This window comes from Herpailurus yagouaroundi, unplaced genomic scaffold (genome assembly GCF_014898765.1).
Source record: "Herpailurus yagouaroundi ecotype Mexico unplaced genomic scaffold, PumYag 160, whole genome shotgun sequence".
In the NCBI taxonomy this organism is placed as follows: Eukaryota; Metazoa; Chordata; class Mammalia; order Carnivora; family Felidae; genus Herpailurus; species Herpailurus yagouaroundi.
In genome coordinates, this window is record NW_024412401.1 from 47219735 (window position 1) to 47241155 (window position 21421).

The 21421-nt window shown below is 39.1% G+C and overlaps 1 protein-coding gene across 4 annotated transcripts in view; it reads right to left on the reverse strand.

Moving 5' to 3' along the window:
* Positions 1 to 21421, reverse strand: part of NR6A1 (nuclear receptor subfamily 6 group A member 1) — a 231724-nt gene that overhangs the window by 65433 nt on the left and 144870 nt on the right. The window contains exon 1 of one of the 4 annotated variants that reach the window (XM_040482295.1): positions 7783 to 9638. The exons of the other annotated variants lie outside the window; for them this stretch is intronic. Within the exon in view, the coding sequence (XP_040338229.1) occupies positions 7783 to 7798 (16 nt within the window). The 5' untranslated portion in view covers positions 7799 to 9638. Of the gene's footprint in view, positions 1 to 7782; positions 9639 to 21421 lie in introns of those variants that run through there. 4 annotated transcript variants of the gene reach the window in all.

A 21421-nucleotide genomic window follows, 5' to 3' on the forward strand; every position in this document is an offset into this window, starting at 1 on the left:
TAAATACTACCAAAACCACTGTAATATTTTAGTCACTAATCATCAACTATTTCACCTAGATAGAAGTAAAACTACACGGACTACCTCAGTAAAAACATATACAGCTTTCCCTAGACAACTAAAAGAAACTCTTAGTCTTAACTAGTCAAAGAGTCTGGGTAAGATATTATTAGGACTCTATTTCTCCATTCATTAAAAAAATACAACAGACTCCATTTCTGTTTGGAACATTCCCACAGAGCACAGATGACCCTAGGCAGAGGGTATAACTGCTTAAAAGCATTTAACCAAACCCTTTCCCTCTAGAAGACCTGACAATTTGTAACAGGGTTAAGTAAGGCTATAGCATGCTCTCCCTAAATCCCAGCAGCAGTGGTGTCCAGGCTTCTAGCTTTGAGGCAGATCTGTGTTCCTTTCTAACAAAGTACTACATTAATCTCTTCAACATATCTGCAAAGGGAGGATTAAGAAGAATGTAAACAGGGCTCTCAGGCTCAACAGGGGTAGAGGAATCCATTCACAGACTAAAGCTCTCTCTAGGGCATCCCTTGCATCTAGAACCAACCAATTTTCCTGACCTATATGGGCCTTACTTATAACTCATCCCATACCCAGTCAGGTTGTTTTATATTGCTAGGCCTTTGCTCATGCTCCTCTTTCGGCCTGGGAGACCCTCCCTCCCTTTACTGGCCTGGCAAATGTCAACCAATCCCTCATGATGCCTTCCTGGTTGAAGTCTAACCTGATAGCCCAAACAGAAATGAGCACTCCTACCTCTGCAATAACCTCTGTACCCTCCAGAATTGTTTGCTATCATTGTTCCTCCAACACTTGTTGCACTTACCTATTTGTCTCTACTAGGCTATATGGTCCACAGAGCAGACAGAGATTCTTACTTTTTCTGCATCCCTAATGTATACCAAGCACAGAGCAAACACTAGTGAATGTCAGTTGAATGAATGAACAGTATAGCTTCCCTACTTGCAAATCAAAGTGCACAGTTTATAAGAACTCTAGATGACAAACTAGTGGGCCAGTTCAGACACCTTGTGCTAATGCTTAAAAGCTCAGTACTTAGCTCCCTAGGTCCCTGCCCAATTCTAAGGTCTTGGTTGAAGAGAGACCAATTAGCATGCTTTAAGTGAAACCATATGTTCTAGGAGAATGGAAAATGTAGTTGCCACATTTTCTTTTGCTTTACCAAAAGGAAATCTTCTGACCAGATTTAGCTTAATGGGCCCAGAACAGAGACATGCGCATTATTGGAGATTCTCATACTATTCGCCAAAAAGTGCTTTTATAACTACTTCCATGTGTAAAACAATGTTCAGAATAAGTGGTAGAATCTCTCTATATTTATCACTAAGACCAAAAACCATGAAACTTAAACAATGCATAAGCACTCCTTCTCACACCACACACACACAATTTTACTAATGTAGCCATCAGAACCAAACAGTTCTGCTCCCTGAGGCACTGAATCAATATTTTCATAAAACTAGCACTCCTTCCCCCTACTCCTCAAGACTCCCTAGACATTCATCATTCTCTTACTTTGGGGTAAGACTAATGGTTGGTAGAAATAAAGAACAAAGAAACGGAATTATTTTTCAGCATATGACATATGGTGAACTTTCTATATTAAACCTATTCTCTGGTGGGTAGTTTTTCTCTATCATCAGACTGGCAACCTCATGGCAAGTATTTTAGTGTACATGATTCCAAAAGGCAGGTAGGCATGAAACCAAAGATACTGGTATCTGCCTATTCAAAAGGAACCTAGAATCCTAGGCAATTAGCAAGTATCTCATGGCAAAGTTAAAAAACAAAACCCATCAATGCATACGAGAGTGTGTGCATATACATACAGCCAAGACTTCCATGACTAACACCTATTGGGTGCCAAACTTTTCACTTAACATACTCTTTCCACACTGACTCAAGTGCATGCATTTTGGGATTAAATGGCCACTGGGATGATATTTTTTTTTAATGTCCAAAACACGCATTTGCTGTATAGAGTGATTAATGAACTGTAATTGATATTTAATGTTACCCATAACTTATCCACTCCTTTGAAAAGCAAAGCTAGGTTGCTGTAGCCATTACTTTGAAAGAACATGCTGAAACCTCACAAAAGGAAAACATTTTTGCTAACAGTGAATAGGATGCAAACAGAGTAACAGTGTTTAGAGTATTTCCACACTTTTGCCAATTGCAATCCAGGACTCTAATTTTACTATGTTAAGAAAAATATTTGAATATTCTATTTTGGAACCATACATTTGGAAGAGCAAAGACGTTTCAAGAAATATGTAGCTAGCTTATTAAAAAAAAAAAAAAAAAGCTAAAGAAATCCAGGGCCCCAAAGTGAAAACAAATCCTTCTGCCGGTTTTGAATGTTTTTGCAGCCAATGTTCCGCCTCTCCCCATAATTGTTAGTATCTGTTAAGAAACATTAACATTATTCCAAAAGGGGAGCTACAGTTCTAATTCACCTGTATTCCCAGGGTTTAGAACACAGTAAATGCTCAATGAATGTTGGCTACATAAGTTATAATTTTATACACAGAGATCAGAATAATGAGCCACTAATACAAGCTCTCAACCCCCAGAAGGCAGGGAGACTGAAGATTCCAAAGTTAAATAGTGCAGTGATTAGCATGCTAACAGTATTCTCAACTTTACCAGCTCATGGTAAAGCTTCTAAGAAGGAGCTATTAAGTATGGCCATAGCCACTGTCTTGGCATCTATTCATCTACCAAACACATGGAAGGAGATGACTAACTTGACTATCCTTTCTTTCCTGACCATTACTTAATCTGCTCACTTAGAGTCCATCCTCTCTTCTTTTTCTTCCAATCAACCAACTGTAAAAGACTCAGGGGGAAAAAAAACCTGCAACTTTTGCAGAGACCCTCTCATTACTAATTATTTTTATTAGCTCAGGGATAGATTATTAGCATAGCAACTGGTTGTAAAGGAGAAGGCTCAGCAGCTTGCCTCACTAGTTGTACGGCATTTTCAAGGCTAAATTTCCAAAGGGCCCCTCCCTAAACGTTGCTCATTGAATGGAGGCATGGGGGAGGTGAGGGGCAGGCTTTCCTACTTGGAATATTAAATAGTACCAGCTACAGGCTCACCAAGAATCCTCTCCTTCCTAATCTCCCTAAACTTGCCATTCTTTCAAAACTCATTCCAATTTCAAGGCATGTTAAGCATGCGCTGGGCGCTGTGACAGAGGTTCTCTTATTTAATTCCTATAGCAACCCTGTGAGATTGGTTATTACTATCCCCTGTTGCACCTACAAGGAAATTGAGGCTCACAGAGGTCAAGTGACTTGGCCAAGTGACAGAATCAGGCTGCTGACATTCTCTTTACCCAACACTGGGAAGGCTACATAGCAAAGCAACAGATGCAACCAAGTTTTTATGAGCCATTTGGGCAACAGGGAATGAGTTCTTACCACACAGACCAAGGGATCTGCTCAGAGGCCATGGAAACTGCAGCAGGTTTTATTTTTGTTTTTGTTTTTGTTTTGTTTTAACACCTAAAAATCCTATAGGAATTCTTCCAGGCCCCAATGACAATTCACAGAGGCCCACCAGTCAGTTGACTCCTGACCTTCCATGCTTCTCATCCTAATTAATGCAAGGTCCTTGGATGACAGTGTGAGCATCAAGACCTTGTTAGAGTTAGCAATGACCTTTACATCTATCAGGCTTTTCAAAATATGTAAAACAGCTGTGCATCAGGAACGCCCCCAAATTCTCAACCTTGAAATAGGAGTAGATGCATTTTTCCTAATTATGGTGTTTTTACCAAGTCTTTGGGAAAGGGCTTTTCACGTGGCTAAAAAATATTTGAGGAGTGGCTTGTTTTTCAATTGCTCAAAAAACCACTGAGGCATGCAGAGAGAAGATCCTTAAAAACGAATGGATTTCATTGGTTTAAAAGGAAATCCCAGTAGCAGGGGAGACAGGGAAAACAAAATGATCTGAAAAAATCTGGAGGGGAAGAGAGAATATTTGGTTTCCATACTTATGCCTCTAATATCCTTTTGTTCTCCCACCTCATTGTATTAAGGATGCTAAATCAAACATGATTGCAGTGATGTTTGTGTGTGAAAATGACAAAGGCAATGGGATAAAATCCCAACCTCATCTTGAACCCTGAAGACTTTTATGGCTTTTCCTTCCCTAGGCCCTCCCCCTTAAAGCACATTAAAGACCACATTGTTCAAAGGGTCATGGTAGGTTTCATACCCCATTTTAATACAATGTAAACGGTAACTGAACTTCTAAGTTTTGTTAGTAATATTTGTGTATCTCAGGAAAATGTCCATTAAAAGAATTGATCCCTTGGTTTAAATTAAATATTAATGCAGAATTATAATGTATCAGAGAGGCAAAAACAATGATATCAAGGAGAGTCTGTGATGATTAACCTAGATTTTTTTTTAATACATCATTTTTCCCAGAATAAGGGTAGAGGTGAGGGATGGGTTAAAAATATCCAGATGATCTTGTTAAGTGTCTATGTATTTTCTCAAGTCTCAAAACTGTCCAGGTGAATATGTCAGGTCTCAACTCAAGAAGCATAAAATTACACTTGGGGCTCATTTCAACTGCAGGTCTTTCTCCCCACCCTATTCCATAGTGTATCTGCAAGTCACATTATGGACCCTAAGTTGGTTTATGCATTTATTCCTGAAAGATTTCAAATGGGGAGAAGGATATTAGAGTCTCTTTATGATTCCATTTTCCACAGCTGTTACCATCAGTTGTCACCAATACTTTGGGGGTTTAGTGGAAGAGAGGCGGCAATGACTCCATTACTCTTTCCAACAGCCATAAAGAATTTGCATCATAAAAGCACCTACTGAACCACTGCCTTAGTCCTCTGAAAAAAGGATACAGTAAAACAGGAATGTTATAGGTGGGCTTAGGAAAGAAGAATTCAAAAGATGAAAATCTGGACGGGAGTAAAATTACAACATACTTGGTTGTGCTTTTAAAATCATAATTTCATTGGTGGAACTGCTCACTTTTCCAAGCTCAGGCATCTCTGTTCAATCAATACCCATATGATATTTGTAAAAGGTGGCATGATATCATGACTTCAATGCATTTTAAAATAAGACCTATGATTTTTGAAGATTTCTTGGCTATGAGTCTGGTTTAAATGATCTCAAAATAACACACTAAGAGCATCTGTTTAGTTCAGATGAAGTTTCAAGAGCCAATACCAGCTGCCAGGGGAGGGATTTCACACATGTGTTACTCAAATCCTAACCAAATTTTGTTTTTTTTCATTCCCTTAATGGTGCCTCCAACGCCAGTATGGTAAAGCAAACATTAGAATAAAAAAGAAAGAAGGAAGAAGGGGGGGGGAGAGAAAGAGAAAGAAAAAAGATTACTCAATGCACTGATGCATGTGACTAAGACCAAAATGATCACCCTCTCCAATTCAATACAGTATTAGCATGAGGACAAAAGCCGTTTAAAAATCAATTTGGAGTTATTTCTAGTGGGGACTGCCTGATCCTAGCAAGTTGAGGAATGAGAATATTCCCAACATTAAAAAGGCACTCTTTAAAGTATTTTCTCCTTTAAGAGCAATCTGATTTTCACAAGGAATTCATTTGGTGGCATTGTTTTGGTTTTAGGTGTCTGTCCTGCCAGGCAGGGGCCATGCACAAGGGCTGCATCTATCTTGAAGTGTGCACAATGGCCTCTCTTGCGGCTCACTCTCTGTTATTGATCCTTACAGATGCTCCAAGGCCCTTCCCCCACCTTTCTCCAAATCCCAACCCCCCATTCTGAAAGATAGCTTAAGAAATAAGACTTCCTGCCTAGCGACTGGCAGGGCTGAAAGACCAGATTGTATGACTCCACAGATCAGGCCTGCCACAGTGAAAGCTTGAATAGAGTTAACCCTCTGTGAACTAAAACAAAACATTTGTATGCCCAGCTGTGACAAAGGTTAATTTAAATGGACAAGGGCCCAATATCTAAAACCAGGCAACACTTTTTTACAGTAGCATTTTCACTGCACTCTTTTGTAAGTAGTCTGATTTTGCTTTTTAAGCTTCCAAAGATCTCCTTCAGCTGGGATAATTCATTTTGCTTTGCTAGAATTTTATATGGAAGACTCAGGTGGAAATTTTAAAATTCACTTCCTTGTTTTATAGGAGTCCTTGTTTTAGTGCCATAAATTATTTTCTGTCATTGAACAGCCAAGAAAATCAAAGTTTCAATACTTAATTAAATTAGAACTGAGTGAGAACTTTCTCTTCAAATCTTTTTTCTCTTTCAGAACTTGTGGACTATATGACACTAAGAGATTCAAGCTGGCTGGAAAAATATCCAAATCCTCCAGAGCTATCCTTTCCAAACTTACGTAACCACAGCTCTGGTATCTCTGCCTATACTTAAACTCCTATTCCAATGGATCCACAGCAAATCTTACTTCTTAAATGACTCCTTTCTGGAAAAGCTAGTATACCCAGGTTAAAGGAATTTCTGTGAATATTGGGGGAAGAAGAGGAAGCTGTTCAAAATGAAAAATAATAGGTCTTGCATATAACTGATAATTTCAACAAATTTTGTGGTTTCCGCTAATATACATTAAAAACCAATAAAGGTAATAATTCTGGCATATATGGTGCTGGGAAAGAACGCAGAGGGAGTATTACTATAAAGAATAATGTTGTTTGGGAGGAAGTCGGTCCCACTTCCCCAGTTTGTCCATCTTCAGAGTGAGAATGAAACTGCAAAGCTGCCCATGGCAGATGTTAGCCATGCTGCAAGGGGCTAGGAAGCTTTCCTAGGACTATCTATTTCATTAGTTAATATCCCAGAAATTTACAAACTACCTCAAATCTAAAACTCTTCTGGCTATAGCTCAACAGAGCTTGCCTACAAGAAACCAAACTTTTGGCAAACTCTTAGACTCTATAAACACAGCAAACAAACAGAGCAAATCTTTAATACCAAGAGTCATCTTCTAGCTTTTTCTTTAGCTGTGTATGAATTTTCTGGCCCAAATAATAAAGTTTTGGGGCACTGGGGTTTTTCACACAAGTAGGAGCCAATCTCTGAATACACAAATTGCAATACTTACTAGTTGCTATAATGAAACAGAGAGAGAGAGAGAGAGAGAGAGAGAGAGAGAGAGAGAGGGAATAATGAGTTTACCCATTTTAAAAACACCCTACTTAAAAAGAAATTAGCAGTGGCTTAGTCTTATACCCCAAACCGTAAAGTATCTAAGTTCCCCCAAAGGAAATGAGGCTACCTTATCAACGGCCTCATGACCCCAATACTATCTATAATTAACAGTACTAAATAAGGCTTTCACAGATGGTGAACTGGATTAAGGAATTTAAAATATAAACAAATTCTGTCAAGAGGTAAGCAGAACAATTTTTTAAAATGTAAACTTTATGTAAGGATTGTGATGAAAAGTGAAGTTTACAATTTTTTTCAAGTCACTGTAAAATTTAAATCCAGTTTTTTTCTTTTTTTTTTCCCCCGCTCTCTTAAAATCATCAACCACAACAATTAATTTACTATATTTCTCCCTCGCTCTTCTACATTCCAAAACATTTATACCCAATTGCAATGTATATGAAAACTTATTGGCTGAATTTTGCCAAGATACAAAAAAGGACTGGACTGCCTCCCACCTCCCTCAAGGGTACTATTTGTTCTAAACCTTCAAAGAAAATTTCTAAACCTCAGATTTGGGCCCAAACTTAAACAGTCAATTCCCTTACCTTCCCATGTCTCCATTTCATGCTTCTCGGAGTCTGTTGAGAAGTTCTATCGCAGCCATGAAGAAACAGAGATTACGGGACAAGTCCAGCTTGATGACCACCCTTCCGACACTTGGCCAATTTCTCTCTCTTAGCTGGGACTACGACAGTCATCCTCACAGGTCAGTTTACAAGCCAGTCATGTGATTAGAAAGTTCAGGCGCTAAGGTCACAACGTGTATGGAGTTCGTTTATTACCAAAGGTTATCTAAGTGGAACTGATAGACTTATTTTCTTTAGTTAACAACACTGCCTAGCACGTCTCTCTGAAAAGTATTGTGGAACATTTAATAGGAAATACTCCTCTGGACTTCTTTAAACTGTGATCTTAAAATTAAAAGGCAGCCTTTTAGAAGACTTAGTTTTCATTTAATTTAAAAGGGTTCTAATACCTGGCATTTTTTCTCCTTTTCCTTTCAAGAGCTATTCTATACTATATTTTCCTATATTCTGGATTAGAAATTTTAGAAAGTTGAAATATTTGGCACAAGGAAAACACAAAACAAAAACTCCATGTTATGCATGTATTGGGTTGAAGGGGGAGGGTAAGACTGGGATTCCCTGTTTTTTGTCATTATAATAAACAATGACAAGGCAAATTCTTCTGAGAAAATTAAAACACGGAACTCTGATATCTGCAGGGTTCACTTTAATTCTGGCCCTTAATTTCCATGCTCTGGTTATACACATTCATGTCAAAATGTGGAGAAAGAAAACTAGGTCTCCAAAATCCTTTTAGAATGCACAAAGGTTATAAATATCATTCCTTGCCCCCAGCCCAAAGCTTAAATCTTTAAAGTAAGCTTCATTCCTTAAAACTCCTAAGATCTTAAGCAATCTTACGCTATGCCTCCCTTATGGTGAACCATACTAGTAACACACAGGGGAGTGTGTTTATGCATATACGCGCTCAAACCTTGCCACAGAGCCACAGAGGCTAGCAAATTTGAGCCATATGCTAATGACAGATGATGTCAAACATTCAGCTATCCATTGAGATGGCAGGAAACAAAAACAGAGCAAGCTCCTCAAAGAAGGTGGGATGATCTAAAGACAGACAGATTCCCAGTGATAAATGCTTTTTAACCATGCAAAATTGTTGCATCCTACGAAATCTCCCTTTCTCCTTAGCCCAGCCTTGGGAATAACTTAAGGCTAGGCACATTTTATAGCAGTGTTCCAGAAAAAAGAGGAGACCCTCCTTGGAGTGGGAGTGGAGTCTGTCACTTGGCAGTCATATAACAGAAGGGCAAATATTGCTACTACTGTTACTAAGAGGGCTTCTCCAACTAAAAGAGACCATTGGGGTTATCTTACAAAGTAGGGCCTAGAGAAAAAGTGACCAATGATTTAGAGAAGAAAAAGGTTATAATTTATCTGCCTAAAAATAAATGTTCTGCTATTACCACCACATCCCTCACCCCAACAGAAACACATCAACCAGTTTCCCCACTCCCAGTCTTATAGGAAATTAATAGAGATTTTCTTCTCAGTCTCTGTGGAACTTAACGCAGCTCTCATAATTTTAGTAAAGTGACTATAAAAAGAATGACGGGGGAAAGCTGAATAAGGGGAAAGTGTACCAGCAATTCAATTGGGAACACTCCTTCAAAGGACAGCTCTCTGTCTCCCTGAAGGATACAGATATATCTAAAACTCAGCACCTGCATACAAGAGAGGGGTAGTAAGCATCTTTGCTTTCACTGCACCAACCTTTGAAGACACGACAAAATGGGAAATTATCAGTCCGGGTCCCAGGATCAAGAGTGAGGCAGTGCCTTTGATTTTTAAGGGTAAGGCTTAGCAATAATCCTTAATATACTCATAAGCCCAGGAATAAATCTTTTTTTTTTTTTTTTAACGTTTATTTATTTTTGAGACACAGACAGAGCATGAGTGGGGGAGGGGCAGAGAGAGAGGGAGACTCAGAATCTGAAACAGGCTCCGGGCTCTGAGCTGTCAGCACAGAGCCCAACGCAGGGCTCGAACTCACGGACCATGAGATCATGACCTGAGCTGAAGTCGGACGCCCAACCGACCGAGCCACCCAGGCGCCCCAGGAACAAATCTTTAACATAGTTTAAGAAGATGGGTTAATCTTAATCTTTGGATACAGAGTCATATTCTTCAACATCCTCAGTCCTATAGGTTTGTTTTTTTTTTTTTAAGTCCTTTATAGGTTCTTTTAAAAAAATGTTTTTTTTAATTGTTTTAATGTTTATTTATTTTTGAGAGAAAGAGACAGAGTACCAGCGGGGGTTGGGGGGGGGGGGGCAGGGAGAGATGGAGACACAGAATCTGAAGCAGGCTCCAAGCTCTGAGCTGTCAGCAGAGAGCATGACACGGGGCTCAAACCCATGAGCCATGAGATCATGACCAGAGCCGAAGTTGGATGCTCAACCGACTGAGCCACCCAGGTGCCCCTAAAGTCCTTTATAGGTTCTACAGGGAGGAAGGGGAAAGAGAACATGAACATACATCTCATTTACCATGTGAATGCAAAAGACAAACTGTAAATCTTAATTAAGGGTCCCAGTAAGATTGTTACAAACCATTGTAAGTAAGAAAAATCATTTAAAGAGATTAAAAGGATTCCTAGAATTTATGAATGGGAAAGAGAAAAAAGAAAATAAGACATCAGCAACATTTTTACTAATACTAGCTTTGTAATATAGAAAAAAGTAGATGAACAAAATTCTACATCTAACCATTTACATACTACATATCTAAGAATTTAAAAGCCGAGTCTAAATTGTGAATGGCAGAACCTTAGTTAATCTTGCAAGAGACTGGTTCCACTTTCATTTTATAAATGAGGAAACTGAGGCCCAATGAAAGGAAGAGGCAAGAGTCATCAGACCAACAAAGACCAGAACCAAGTATCTTAGTTCCTTATTTCTTCCATTATGCCACAGATCTTGAATAAAAGAAACAAACCCTCTCGGATGTTACTATTCAACATTATTTCCTATCTGTTTATTCAAATGGCAGCTTTCAAAGAAGACTGTAGATCTGAAACTAAAGAGAGGTATCAAGATGTAATACTTGGTCCTTCAAGTAAAACAAAGAGAGCAATTCTAGTGGCCAATCACTGGAGTTATTTCAGCCTTATCTTTAATAAGTTTCAATGAAAGTCTGATGTAGAGTGAAAGCCATATGACCACTGTGATGGAGGAGGACTAGTTAGAAAACCTCTATCCATTTCAGAAAATAAGTATGCAGAAAATATTTTAAATTCCTTTTTAACCTTGCAAACAACAAAAAACAAGAGCCCAAGGTCTCAGGTTGTCATCTGTCAGATCTTTTGATACAAACATTCCCTATGGCAAAGGAAAGAGTTGAATTCAACTGAACAGGAATAATGAAACACAGCCAGGTGAAATCCATACTACCTAAGACTAACGAGCAAACCTCCTGAATATAGAACAAGAACAACAAAGAACATACTTAGATATGATTTCCAGTTTTGCCTTTTCTCCTGGAGTGGAGAGGGGAATTCATAGTTCAGGAAACAAGAAACAAACAAAAAACACCCCTCAAAGTTGGAAACTAAAAATATTCTAGAAATGGGTTTTTCATTCAATTCTACAAACATTCATTGAGTATCTCCTATAAGCTAGGCACCAGGCTGCCTGAGATGACTCAAATTAATATTATGTGATCCTTGCCCTAGAGGTACTCACCACCTGCTGACTTCTCCAGCTTCATTTTCTACCACTCCACACTAACCTACTTGTAGTACAAATACTAAACAGATAACCAACAATAGGATGTTATGAGTAGTGTAACAGGTGGGTACTAAGTGTTAAGGAAACAAAAAGAATGGATAATTCATTAGATTGGAGCCTGATGCCACAGAGAGGGCCTTACATTTGAGCTGAACCTTGTAGTTCTGTAAGTAGACAGATAGGAAAGATATTTCAGGACTTGAAGGAATGGGTAGAGCCAGGTAGATCCCAAAAGACTTTTTAATGCCTTTGCTATCAAGTCAGGAATGAGGGGTACCTGGGTGGCTCAGCTGGTTGAGTGTCCAACTCTTTATTTCAGCTCAGGTCATGATTCCCAGGGTTGTGGGATCCAGGCCCACATCAGGCTCTGTGCTGATGGTGTGGAGTCTGCTTGGGATTCTTGCTTTCTCCTCTGTCCCTCCCCCACTTTCTCTCTCTCTCAAAATAAATAAACTTAAAAAGAAAGTAAACAAACAAAAATCGAGAATGAAATCTGTATGGAAAAGAGTAACATAACTGGCTTAAGGAAGAAAAGACTATAGGGTGTGATTTTAAAATTGCCTTATATAGGGGCGCCTGGGTGGCTCAGTCGGTTGAGTGTCCGACTTCGGCTCAGGTCATGATCTTGCAGTCTGTGAGTTCAAGCCCACGTCGGGCTCTGTGCTCATGGCTCAGAGCCTGGATCCTGCTTCGGATTCTGTGTCTCCCTCTCTCTCTGCCCCTCCCCTGCTCATGCTCTCTCTCTCTCTCTCTGTCAAAAATAAATAAAAATTAAAAGAAAAAAAAAATTTTTAATTGCCTTATATATAACAACCCAATGCAATGTATGTACCTTATTTGGATCCTAATTTGCAAAAATCAACTAAGGAAAGACATTTTTGAAACAAGGCAATTTAAATATGGGTATGGTATTTAATTGGATCAGGTTCCCACCAACAAACTGAAGAATGTGGAACGAGTAAGCCATCCCTCCATTTAAAAAAAATCTCCTTGGGGCGCCTGGGTGGCGCAGTCGGTTAAGCGTCCGACTTCAGCCAGGTCACGATCTCGCGGTCTGTGAGTTCGAGCCCCGCGTCGGGCTCTGGGCTGATGGCCCAGAGCCTGGAGCCTGTTTCCGATTCTGTGTCTCCCTCTCTCTCTGCCCCTCCCCCGTTCATGCTCTGTCTCTCTCTGTCCCAAAAATAAATAAACGTTGGAAAAAAAAAATTAAAAAAATAAAAAATAAAAAAAATAAAAATAAAAAAAAAATCTCCTTAATTCTCCAGGCAAGACTCTGTGTGTAAAATTTTTTGATTTATTTTTAAATGCTTTATTTATTTTTGAGAAAGCATGAGCGGGGGAGGGGCGGAGCGGTGGGGACAGAGAATCCAAAGCAGGCTCTGTATTGACAACTGTGAGCCCAACGTGGGGCTCAAACTCATGAACTGTGAGATCATCACCTGGGCTAAAGTCAGACTCTCAACCATCTGAGCCATCCAGATGCCCGTGTGTAAAATTTTAAAGTATCACAATTAAAAACAGATTATAGTATGAGACTTACTCATCCTATATTGCGCCCCTGCCTGTTTATCTTCTTCACAATTAAGACCCAGACCAGACCAGAGATTAATGGAAATAAGTACTGTGGCTCTGAATATTACAACAGCTCAAACTATTATTAAGCCACATGTGTAAATGAAAGAAAAAAAATATTTAAGTAGTAAAAATAAGATTTAGGGACACAGCAAATGGACAGAGAACCTTTCTCCTTTGGTGCCCCTAAAAAGGAAAAGTACTTGAAGGCCAATAGTTTTCAGACTCTGATTTCAGCCCTGACTTTTTGAAGTTGCTTCATTTTCCATCATCCATCCATCCATCTGCCTAACCCAGAGCGGGGGTGGGGGGATCAGATAATACAAGAGGTTTCTGCCAATAAGTAATTAAGTTATATGTAAGTGAGGAATCTGGGCAAAGGCCTGTAAAATACCCCGCCCCCCCCCCCAAGCCACCAATAACTGTAGCATAATGTCACTGTGCCCATCAATGGCTTCCAGGCACTGCAGAATAAAGGTCCACATCCTTTACTAATCCAGCCCCTGCTGATTTCTCTAGCTTCATCTATCACCACTCTGTAAACATCCATCACCAACTATACTGAATCACTTGTAGTGCAAGTATGCTAAACTATTCCATTTGCCTGGAACAACTCTTCTCACTACTTCCTTATTGTTTCCACTACCACTTACTCATCTTTCTGGAATCAATTTAAATATCACCTCCACTGTGAGGTATTCTAAGACTCCATCCTCTCAGCCCTCAAATCAGACAGAGTCAAATCACACCCTTCTTCCATACTGCCTGGGATTCCTAAAATATTCCATGACAGTACATATCATTTAGTATTTTTATTTTACCATTCTATCTTCCTTATTAATCTGAATACACCCCCAAAGAGTCAAGCCTTGGTAAGCCCAGGGTCCAGCCCTGGGTTTAGCATATAGTAGGCATTCATAATATGCTAAGGCAATCGGAAGGTTCTTGGTGTATGTGTTTTGTGAAGTGGGTATGTGCAGTTCTCTTATTAAATTTAATGGTGTGTTAATTTCCGTATTTTCTAACTCTTTCACCTTACTTCATAGGAAGCTTTTCCCCCTGGATGAACTCCACTTCAGAGTCCTTTATGTGTCAGGACTTTTGTTTTACATGACTTGTAATCTTCCAATAAATGAAGGTTCAGCACTGGTTGTATAAAATTTCTAACCAATATGTCCTATTTGCAGAGTTCCTATATTAGTGTGGAGTCACATGTTGCTAGTGATCTTTTGATTAACATATATATCTCCCACTAGATTCCAAGCTATATGAAGGCAGGGAACTGTGCCCCTTATTCTTGTTCACCAATGTATCCCCAGTACCTGACAAAAAACAGGTGCTTAATGAAGATTTGTTGACTAGAGGAGGGAAGAAAGGAAAATGGTTGCTTCAGAGCACAGGAACACGGAAGAGGATGAGAAAATCTTTCAAGAATACCAATACTCACAAAAAGGTTACAGTAGGCCATTCCTGCAAAGCCAAAACCAGTTCACTCAGCCTCAATTCCAAATCCAATAAATCCTACCCATACACAGAGCTCTCCTCTAATTGAGGGATTGGGTGTAATAAATCTGAAAACCAACAGGACCGGTTGTAAACCAGCCAAGTGGCAATTCTACCTGCAACCAACCCTGTCCTTTCTGCTCTACTAGAGATTGAACCTGACTAAGGATAGGCACAACAAAAAGAGAAGGCAACAGGGGCTTACTAATCTTGCTTTGGGGTAGAACCTGGCTTCAGATCGCAAAGAGATTGATTTTTATCAAAATATAACACACATAATCCCAACCTGAGTCAACTACACATAGCAATTGAGCCCTATCCTGGGTCCTGGAGTCTTGGATTACTCTCCTGAGCCTTACATCTTGATATCCAGCTGCCTCTTGGGCATTTCCACCTAGCAATCGTAAGCATCTCAGACATGTCCAAACATGTCCTCTCTTTAAAACCTATTCCTCTTTCTGGGCTCCTTGTTTCAGGGCATAGCCTCAACTCCCAAGTCAAAAAGACTCTTTCCTTGACTCCTTTCTCCCTTTTGACCTCACCCACATTCAACCTGTCACCATTCCTGTCTTTTCAATCCCCTCAAAAAGCTGCCAAAGCAGCCACTCTCTAACCAAAGGTGGGGCAATCTGAGTATTCTTTTTAAAAAAATTACAATTAACTGGAATACAAATGCTTAAATCCATAAATTATTCAGGATTCTAAGCAAATTTTGTCACCATTGAACAATGCTAGAGAACCAATACAGCATTTTGAAAACGTTTACATAAAGGGAAAGAATCATGTATTTATCCTGCCTTTCCTAAGTGAAATATACCACAGGATAATAAACAGCAATGGATAATTTTCTCTTCATAGAAGCATTCCAATAAATATATGAACAAAAAATACTGGAATTAGAATATTACTCTGAAATAATGGATCCTAGATATTGACCATCAACAGCTAAAATAAGAGAATAAGACAGTAACATATCTTCTGGTGTAAGAACTCAACACGCCCATAAAATAGTCTTGTCAAAAAAGTTGAATCTGAAGATGATCAAACCTCTAGATCCAACAACTAAAATAAAAAAAGAACTAGAGAGGAACACATTCATCTACAGCACAAAAATGCAATTACCAAACTCTGGGTTGTGGTAACTCATCAAGACAAATTACTCAATCTCTTAAACTAATTAGAAGGAAAAAAAAAGATGGAGAAATCTGTAGATAAAAAATATCTTGTAGAGGTATATACCAGAATATTAATGGATGAAATTACATGATACAAAAATTACATGACTCAAAATAATATGGAAGGGGAGAAAGTGGGTGGGGGTACGCATGGGACAGAATTAGAGACTGGATGATAGTTACTGAGGCTGGGTACATGGGTTCATTACAATACTTTATTTAAAGATTTTCTTTTTAATGTTTATTTATTTTTGAGACAGAGAGAGAGACAGAGTGTGAGCGGGCAAAGGGCAGAGAGAGGGAGACACAGAATCTGAAGCAGGCTCCAGGCTCTTAGCTGTCAGCACAGAGCCCATTTGGGGCTCAAAACCCATGAACTGTGAGATCATGACCTGAGCTGAAGTCGGATGCTTAACTGACTGAGCCACCCAGGCACTCCTTAAAGGTGTTTTGTTTTTTTTAAGTTTATTTATTTATTGAGAGAGAGAGAGAGTGCGCGTGCGCGTGCCGAGTAGGGGAGGGGAAGAGAGCGAGGGAGATGGGGAATCCCAAACAGGCTCTGCACAGTCAGCGCAGAGTCTGACTTGGGGCTCAAAATCATGAGCCACAAAATCATGGCCTAAGCCAAAATCAAGAGTCGGCTGTTTAACCGACTGAGTCACCCAGGCACCCCTCATATTATCTTATGTATTTCCTATGTATGTATACATCTAATAATATAAAGTGAAACAAATATTTCTAAATCCATATATATTTTTTCATCTCTATTGTACTATTCTTGACCACCATTATCTCTCATCTGGTTTATTTCAAGAGCTTCATTATAGGTGTGTCTTGTTAGTTCCTGTTTTTTTTCTACATCTCTTTTCTCCATCCCTGCCTCATCATACCCATTCCCTCCCAATCCATTCTCTACTCTGGCTGCTTTCTAGATCTCAAATAAAACCTTGAAAACCTGTCATTGCTTTCAGAATAAAGCACCTTCCCAAGCTTACAAGGACCTTCATGATCAAGCTCCTCATCAACCTCTCCATTCCCTCTTCTCATATTCCCAATACCCTCAACAAACAGTGCTATTTGCAGCTTCTGCAATATGCCTTTGCATATGTTGTTGCTTCTGCCTGGCTAGTTTCTATGAATTATTTAATTCTCAGCTAATTCTGACATTATAGTCTTCTCCAATTCTTCCTTGCCCCAAAGGTTCCAATCCTATTAATTTCTACAATTTCATCTTTTTATATGCCTGCCTATCCATGGATCTATGAGTATTACAAGAACAGGGACAAGATCTGATTCATGTCTCTATTCCTGGTACCTATCACAGAAACTTGCACAAAATGCGTACTTGATTCACGTTTGATGAATTGGGTGGGGGAGGGAGAAGCCTAAGCTTCCCCAAGAATCTATAATTCTACTGAAACAGCTAATTAAAATAAAAACCAGACTGAAATTACATGCTTTGGAGTTAGACAAAATTAAATATGAAGGATACAACTTATGACAGTTTTGGTAAATTTGGGCAGGGCACTGTCAATTCTCTGAGCTCAGTTTCCATACCCATTAAGAGTTACTCCACAGGGTTACTGATTACATAAGTACACAGATCAAAATAACTAAAATTATCTTTAACAACACAACACAATGCTCACAACACTATGCTCACATGTCACTGAAAGGATTTAGAAACCCCAGGACCATTAGGTTTGTGCCCTCACTTTCCCACTGGAAGCCTATCTAATTCCAAAGGCTTTGGGCATCTTTACTATCAATAGGGTCAACCTATCACTGCTTGGCAAGTTGAGGAAAGGGGCATCGCCTCCCTAATATTTTCCTATTACCTGCTGCATCTCTGTGTATATTCACTCATCTTCCTCTCTGATGAATGCTGAATTATGATCTAATCCAGGGCTTGGGAACTCAGGTTTTTGCCAACTTGACCTTTAAACATGTTGAGTAAAGGGGAATAGATATATGGGATACATACTGCAGCACAAGGGACAATACTTTCTATGCTGCTCTAGGACATCCTAAAGCTGGAACTCAACCGCCATTCTCTCACATACAGGACTATTTTTTTTAATAGGAAAACAGAATAAAAAATGTAAGCAAGTAAATCCTAGGGTTAAATCAAGATTCAAATTTTGGATCTGCTTTTACTAGCTTTGTGACAAGGTAAATTGCCTAACTTTGGTCTCAATTTCCTCATCTATAAAGTAAGCTAACAGTACCTACTCCACAGAGTCTCTGAGAACTAAAAGAGATAATCTTGATGTGCCTGGCTGGTCAGTTGGTGGAGCATAAAACTTTTCTTGGGGTTGTAAGTTTAAGCCACATATTGGGTGTGAAGACTGCTTAAAAATAAAATCTTTAAAAGAGATATATGAAAAATGTTTTAACACTATGGTTGCCATACAGTAAATCTTCAATAAGTTTATAGTTAATATTATTTAGGACAATGTTTCTTTTCTTATCATAAAGTAACATATGTTCATAAGAGAAAAAAAATAAAAAAAGAAAGCAAGGGCACATGGTTGGCTCAAGTTGGTAGAACACGTGACTCTCTATGTGGGGGTTGTTGAGTTCAAGCCCCACGTTGGGCATAGAGCTTACTTTACAAAAACGAAACAAAACAAAAACCCAGAAAACAAAAAAATATAAAGGCAACAAACCACTCTGAATCTCACTACCTAGACAGAACCACAAGAAACAGTAATTATATTTTGGTGTACTTCCTGATATCTTTTGTGTTTCTGCATACATGTACTTTTCATTGTTATTTTTTTTTACAGAATTCAAATATATTACATATAGTTTTTTTTCCACTCAGCATATTATAGTCTCAGATGTTATTAAATACTTGAAGATTTAAAGATTATATAATCTTAAATATAATATATATGTATTTATAATATACTTAATAATTATTATTTGTAAAGATTATATTTAACAGCAGCAAAGTTTTCCATTAATGGGTGTTGCATATTTTAAATACTTAAAAAAAATTTTTTTTAATGTTTATTTATTTTTGAGAGTGAGAAAAAGCACATGTGAGCAGGGAAAGGGCCAGAAGAGGGACAAAACGGGCTCCACACTGACAGTAGAGAGCCTGATGTGGGGCTTGAACTCATGAAGAACAAGGTTATGACTTGAGCTGTAGTTGGGTACTTAACTGACTAAGCCACCCAGGCCCCCCTAAACAGTAGTTTTTTGCTGGACAGTTGAGCTGCTTCATATTTTTCAATATTTTAAAAACATCTGTAACAAAAAAAATTTTACACATTAATCTTTGACTCATATAAGTTTCTTAGGACATATCTGACAGAAGAGGATTACCTACGTGAACCTATTATATTGGTATTGCCAAAATATTTACCAGAAAAAGTATACCAAAAGTATATGAGTGTCCATCCATATCATATGCTGGGCTATTCCTCACTAAACTACTCTGTGGAGGCCATGTGGTAGCATCTTGAGCATATGGTTACTGTGACTGATGGTGGCGGCTGGTTTAGGATACTGACCATTCTGTGGGAGAGTGAGAGATAAGTAATTCATAAGCAAGCTAAAGAGTTGAAAACAAAACCTTGCCATTTTGTGGGGTTATGGTGGGGACGTTGCTTTATTTTTTAAGTTTATTTACTTATTTTGAGAGAGAGAGAAAGAGTTTGTTTATTTTCAGAGAGAGAACGTGCATGTAAGCAGGGAAGAGGCAGAGAGAGACAGAGAGACAGAGAGAGAGAGAGAGAGAGACAGAGAGAGAGAGGGAGGGAGGGAAGGAGGGAGAGAATCCCAAGCAGGTGCCACTGTCAGCGCAGAGCCTGATGTAAGGCTCGATCTCATGAATGGTGAGATCATGACCTGAGCTGAAAGAGTCAGAAGCTTAATTGACTGATCCACCCAGGTGCCCCACGAAGATTACTTTAACTGGACATTTCACAGAGACCAATAGCAAGTTGGGGGGAGAGGTGCTGTTGACCCCAAACAACTTGCCTTTTCTGAATTTCAGGTTAGAGTGCTACTTGGGGTCCCACCAGGAAGTGTCTCCCTCCTGCCCCATTCAGTTGTTTAGCATTCATTCAAAGTTACTTCAGGAAGAAAGAGGCAGTTAAGTGGGCTTTTTTTTTTTTTTAATTTACATCCAAATTTGTTAGCATATAGTGAAATGATGATTTCAAGAGTGGATTCCTTAATGCCCCTTACCCATTTAGCCCATTCCCCCTCCCACAAGGTAAGTGGGCTTTGAAGTTAAACATGTTCAAGGTTCCACAGTAAGAAACAGAAAATTTCCTTCATCTCCCTAATGCTCATTTCCCCTAACAAAGAAAAAAAAAAAATTGGAATCAGGCCATTTTGGTTGAGAATGTAAAAATACCTATCACATTATTAAGTACCTATCACAGGCCCAGCAACAGCTATTATTTTCCTTATTCTCAAGCATAGTGGGTCAGGTTCTTCATAGGCATCTTTGTCCTCATGCCCATTTGCGACACAGAATGCTGGCTCAGATGTAAGTGTAGGAGAGGTACCACACAGTACCCATTTAAGACCACTCTCTCATGCAATGGTTGTTGTGAGGGTATCAGGGGAGGGGGAAGTGGGGAGACAGGTATAATTTAAAAGGAAACAAGTATTGGGGCACCTGGTTGGCTCAGTTGGTTGAGCATCTGACTTTAGCTCAGGTTGTGATCTTGCAGTTCGTGAGTTTCAGCCCAGCACTGGGCTCTCTGCTGTCACTGCAGAGCCTACTTTGGATCCTTTGTCCCCCTCTCTCTCTGTACCTCCTTTGCTCATGCTCTCTCTCAAAAATAAAATAAAAAACTTAAAAAAAAAAAAAAAGGAAACAAGTATTAGTTAAATACAAAGTTTTAGTTATACAATGGGAAGCCTGGGTGGCTTAGTCAGTTAAGCATCCGACTTCGGCTCAGGTGATGATCTCGTGGTTCATGAATCCAAGCCCCACATCCGGCTCTGTGCTGACTGCTCAGAGCCTGGAGCCTGCTTCAGATTCTGTGTCTCTCTCTGCCTTTCCCATGCTCAAGTTCTATCTTTCTCTCTCTCAAAAATAAACATTAAAAAAATTAAAAACAAAACACAAAAAACAAAGTTTTGGTTATACAAGATGAATAAATCCTAGAGATCTACTGTATAGCATAGTGCCTATAGTTAACAAAACTATATTGCATACCTAAAAATTTGCTAACAGGGTAAGTCTTATGTTAGGTATTCTTATCACAAATACAAATACTAATACTAAGAAGGCATGAGGAAATTTGTGGAGGTGATGGATATGTTTATGGCATAGACTGTGGTGGTGGTTTCCCAGATGCATGTTTATGTCTAAACTCATAATAAATATGTACAGCTTTCTGTATGTCAATCACACCTCAATAAAGTGATTCCCAAAAAAAGACCATACTCCTTTCTTTGTTCCACCACTAGAGAAAATAACATATTGTTAATGAAAAAAAAGATCAGTTTGATCCCTTTTATGAAAATTTAAGTGTATTTAAAAGTACATAAAAGTTGCATGGGGCGCCTGGGTGGCGCAGTCGGTTAAGCGTCCGACTTCAGCCAGGTCACGATCTCGCAGTCCGTGAGTTCGAGCCCCGCGTCAGGCTCTGG